The sequence below is a fragment of the Penaeus monodon genome, chromosome 36 (assembly GCF_015228065.2).
Source record: "Penaeus monodon isolate SGIC_2016 chromosome 36, NSTDA_Pmon_1, whole genome shotgun sequence".
Taxonomy (NCBI): domain Eukaryota; kingdom Metazoa; phylum Arthropoda; class Malacostraca; order Decapoda; family Penaeidae; genus Penaeus; species Penaeus monodon.
This window is the reverse complement of record NC_051421.1, coordinates 21,502,083-21,507,082: the sequence shown is the minus strand read 5'-3', so window position 1 is coordinate 21,507,082 and position 5,000 is coordinate 21,502,083. Positions and strand designations below refer to the sequence as shown.

The following is a 5,000-nucleotide window of genomic DNA, read 5'->3' as shown; positions in this document are numbered from 1 at the left end:
CAATTGTATCAATGTTTCATTCAACTATAGTAAAAAATTACTGAATTCCTTTCCGCAAATACACGCTCGGCTGTTTGGTTAAGATGCGATGTAAATAATATACCGTTTATTCTTCATATTTTCCATTATTTTGGATTATTGCTTTTGAACTGTAGTTCCCTGCCTCGGGGTATCTTGCTTCTGAATGCACATATAAATTACTGTTTGCCATAAATTCTTTAAAAAAAAAGTGCAACTGATTACCAGAATATCTGATGGCTTGCTTCATCTCCAGTTAAGAATTTCACGCGACATCAAGACCCAGACGACCACTTCATTTTGGTTAGTATTTAGGCGAACTCGTCCCCTAGGTGAGGTTTTCCAAAGTGCCTTGATGTTCTTCATGTATTCATCCACTAAGATTAACGTTGTTCATGCAACTTGTAATAATCCACTCAGAACAAGGTCACAGATAAATGCGTCGTTACAATAACATAAATGACATTTGCAATTGCATGATTACTCTCGTTTTTCTTTTGGTGTCATTATTCCACACAACGTCTTCGAATTATTTTCATAACAGTCACATGTATGATTGTTGTCATTATTCTTCATCTTCGATAAACGAGGTATCATCAATGTTTATATGTAGCATTGTTTAGCAACAAAATTTCGCATCAATGATCCCGAAACTAATATATATTAACTGCGTTTGTAGCAGATGTGGGACGAAAGATATACCGATAGTGCTGACGGCTTAAATGTAAGAGAGAAATAGATTGGCAACAATGAAAGAGGATTAATGAAATATACTATTACCACGCAAATAGAAACCGATGTGCGATTTCTTATAAAGAGGTTCTATGGAAAATCTAGGATTGCTGGCAATTAGAGTGGTTCGACATCAAGCAATGGCCGCGGCCGGTGCTCAGATAAAAGACCAGCTAATCAGTAGAACCTAAATTCTGGCTACGTAAATCTGAATTGTTTGCAATAAGTGGCTGTGAAGGTCTACAATTATCGCTAATAACGCCATTAGAACTACAGCCACTCTCTCGAGCCTAAAGAATAGCTTTGAAAATACTCTGTCCAGACCCAAACAAACACTAGCTGGTGTATAGTGGAAGCGAAAGCATCGAATAACATTCCTTTTATATATATTCTTAGATATAGATGAAAGGCTGAACCACGCGAGCCATGGGCTGCTTGCTTACGAATGTCAGGTCAGCCTCTGTGGCCATGGGAAATGACTCCGTAGAAGTAATACCCCCTGGGAATTTAGTGCTCATTTCAAAAACAATAAAAAGCTTCTATTTCATTACGAGAAATGTCACGAACATTGTTCCTTGCATGTAATATTGTTCGTTATCGGGATTAGAGAGAGAGAAAAAAAATGGTTAGAATTGTAATGCAGACTTTTTTTTTAGGTATCCTCAGTGTGTCTGAAGTCCCTTGGGAAAACGAAACGAGTCAAGGGGACCGTCTTACGAATGTGTTTTAATACTAATTCGGGAGAGCTTTTTCCTACTCGGAGTCGCCATTTCTAATGAGACTTCGCCATAGAGCTCTGTCCAATGCCTCTGCCTCGTCTTGAGCAACATCCTTCCATCTGGTCTTAGGCCTTCCTCTTGGTCTGTTTCCCTCTATTTCCATCTCCATTGCCTGTCTTCCCACATGATCTTCGTTTCTTCTTAGCAGGTGTCCATACCATCGCAGTCTTGATTCCTGAATATTCTTTGATATTTCTGTTACCTTGAGTGATCCTCTTATATAGTTATACCGTATGCAGTCCATCTTACCCCCACCATCCATCTGAACTTTTTCATTTCAGCAACATCCAATTTTCTTCAACTTTTCTCAGCGGTGCAGTTTCTAAACCATAGGTCATAGTTGGTCTGACCACAGACTTATGTACCTTTCCCTTCAACTTTACATGCACTCTCTTGTCGCAGATCACTTCCGAAACCTTTCTCCAATCATTTAATTCGGTGTTTAATCTCTCTTCCCATGCTGCCATCTCCCTCAACCATCGCTCCCAAATACTTAAAGTGGTCCACTCTCTTCAGGTTCAATCCATCTATATGTATCGTTGACTGTTGATCTCCTTCTGTGTCCGTTGTGAAATACTCTGTCTTTTTCCTGCTTATCTTCAGCCCTCTACTCTCCAATGCAGTTCTCCATCCTTCCATCTTCTCTGTAGCTCCTGCTTCGTCTCCGCCACCAACACGATGTCATCGGCATACAGTATGCACCATGGTGGCTCTTCACGCACTTCCTCTGTCATCACATCCATAACCACATTGAACAGTATTGGTCTGAGGGCCGAGCCTTGGTGCAAGCCAACCTTAACCTCAAACCCATCTGTCATTCTTACTGTGCACCGGACCTTGGTTTTATAAGTCTCTTGAATCATTCTCACGTATTTCGCCCCTCGCTTACGCATACATCTCCACACTTCCTGTCTCGGCACTCTACCATAAGCTTTCCCTAGGTCTATAAACAACATGTGTTACACTTTTTGCTTTTCTCGATACTTTTCCATTGTTTGTGTAAGGCAGAATATCCCGTCCACCGTTCCTACTCCTTTCATGAAGCCCAGTTGTTGTCTTCCAATAAACGCTTCCCGTCTTATTCGGCCATCTATTATTCTTTCTAATAGTTTCAAAGTATGTGACATTAGTTTTATGCCTCTATAATTTTCACAATTTTGGACATCTCCTTTCTCTTTGAAAATCGGTATTAATATACTTTCTTTCCATACTGTCGGGATATTCTCCTCATCCATCACCTTCCCCATCAGCATCCACAACACGCCAATGCCTTCCTCTCCCATCGCTTTCTAGGCTTCTATGGGGACGCCGTCTGGTCCCGTGGCTTTCCCGTTTTCCATCTTCTTCAGCGCCTGTTGCACCTCTGTCCTTGATATTTCCAAGACTGCACCCTGGTTAGCGTCTCCATCACCTCCGATCAGCCGTTCATTTTCCTCGTTCAGGAATTTAGAGAAATACTCTTCCCGTCTCTTGATGTTTCCTTGTTCTGTTCTGATTATATTTCCATTCTCATCTTTCATTTGCTTAATATGTATGATATCTTCTGTGCTTTTATTCCTTGTCTTCGCCAGTTGAAAAACCTTTCCCTGTCCTTCCTTGCTGTCTAGATCTTCATACAACTGATCGTAAGCCTTGTTCTTAGCTATTGCCACTGCTCTCTTTGCCTCTTTATTCTTGATCTTATATTCTTCTTTACCTCTCTCGGCTAGGGAGATTTCCCATTTCTTCTTAGCCTCCTTCTTCTCCATTATTGCCCGTTATATATATATATATATATATATATATATATATATATATATATATATATATATATATATATATATATATTATGTGTGTGTGTGTGTGGTGTGTGTGTGTGTTGGTGTGTGTTTGTGTGTGTGTGTGTGTGTGTGTGTGTGTGTGTGTGTGTGTGTGTGTGTGTGTGTGTTGGAAGAAAATATTGATGCATGAGGAAACGAGAGCATATATGCAGAAATTTTGATCAAACCTCAGAAAATTGTAAACTAACTATTGAAAATTTCCTTGGTCTACTAAAAAAAAAAAAAGAAAAATAATGTAAATATTTGCTGAAAGAAATTTGTTAGAAATCTTGCTTTAACATTTGTATTTTGTATATCCAAATATTACTGAGACAGATATTTACTTGTGGTATGACATTCTTATCACGAAGATATGATATTTTTTCTATGTAATCAAAGAAAAAAAGGGATTTGCTAATTTGCATACAGGCGTGTTTATGGGGAAAGACATACAATTTTCATAAAGAAAAACAAATTATACATTCTACATATTTATAGACGAAATATATGGGGGAACTTTGTGTAGCCTCCAGTTCAATTTACATATTTACAAAATGAAAAGGAATATGCGTAAACTTTAATCAGATGCTAATAAAACAAACAATGACGTGCATTTACTTCAGTTTTCTAGGAAGGAATGAGGAAAAATTTATACATATTTCCCAAAATAAAAGGAAAGTGATATTAGAAACAAACAACTATCAGTTGTTTTCAGTGTTTCACGCAGATGAATTTTATTCTCTAATATGGTCTGAGCGGGACGCACAATGTTTATATATATATATATATATATATATATATATATATATATATATATATATATATATATATATATATATATATATATATATAATTTATTTATTTATTTTTTTTTTCTTTTTTTCTTTTTTTTTTGGGGGGGGTCACCCGTAGTATGAGCACAGTTCACAATATTGAGGTAGGTACAAAATTATCATTTAAAGCAATTATTTGTATCTAACCTTCAACTAACTGACGAGACCTTGTCAGTTGATGGACTGATTTGTATGCCTCATATTTGTGTAATTCTTTATCTATGTAGGTATTCAAAGCTAGTCTTAAATCACTTTTGATTTTCACAGCCTCCTCCTCTTCTCTTAGAATACACACATAAGGGCAGACCCGGTATTGCTAATTCCTGGTTTTGCATATGGATGAAAACTCTTTTCCATCAAAATGAATCGATGGTCAAAGTGACAGCATATTCTATAAAAGCCATGACCATTATGGAATACCCAGACAATGAAATGTTACGGAAGCCGTCTGGCAGTATGGTAGTGTTTTGCAGTTTTATTGCATAGAACTACAAGGCTCACTATACACTCCTAAGTTCTGGGGGCAGCGCTATAGGCGATGGGAATCAGGTGGATCATGAATATCGCTAAATTTCTAGTGACCTTCTATCGATTATGTCGCATGAAAAATACTCCTAATCTGAACGGCAAGTTAATGAGGAAATTGATAATACCATTTCCTAACTCCACTCCAAAATTCCACCATGGATAGGCCTCAGTCCTCGGGAGACAAATGAGCATACCGAAAAGATCCAGAAGTGAAGCTTCCTATAAAGAAACAAATAACAGTAATACAAATCACTGTTAATTAACCAGAACACTTAGGAAATAACATTGCTCGATGAGGCAATGAAATAAGA

General features: G+C 37.6%; 2 protein-coding genes across 2 annotated transcripts; both read right to left on the bottom strand.

Annotated features, from left to right (window-relative positions):
* Positions 1-1,142: 1,142 nt before the first annotated feature.
* LOC119595567 lies at positions 1,143-1,996 on the bottom strand. Its single transcript, XM_037944683.1, has 3 exons — positions 1,815-1,996; positions 1,654-1,724; positions 1,143-1,249 (listed from the first exon to the last, which is right to left on the bottom strand). Exons 1-3 carry the CDS (start codon positions 1,994-1,996, stop codon positions 1,143-1,145), a joined length of 360 nt encoding a protein of 119 aa, XP_037800611.1.
* Positions 1,997-2,488: 492 nt separating this feature from the next.
* On the bottom strand, positions 2,489-2,812 carry LOC119595566. The gene has a single exon (XM_037944682.1). The coding sequence runs from the start codon at positions 2,810-2,812 to the stop codon at positions 2,489-2,491; it is 324 nt and encodes a 107-aa protein (XP_037800610.1).
* Positions 2,813-5,000: the final 2,188 nt, after the last annotated feature.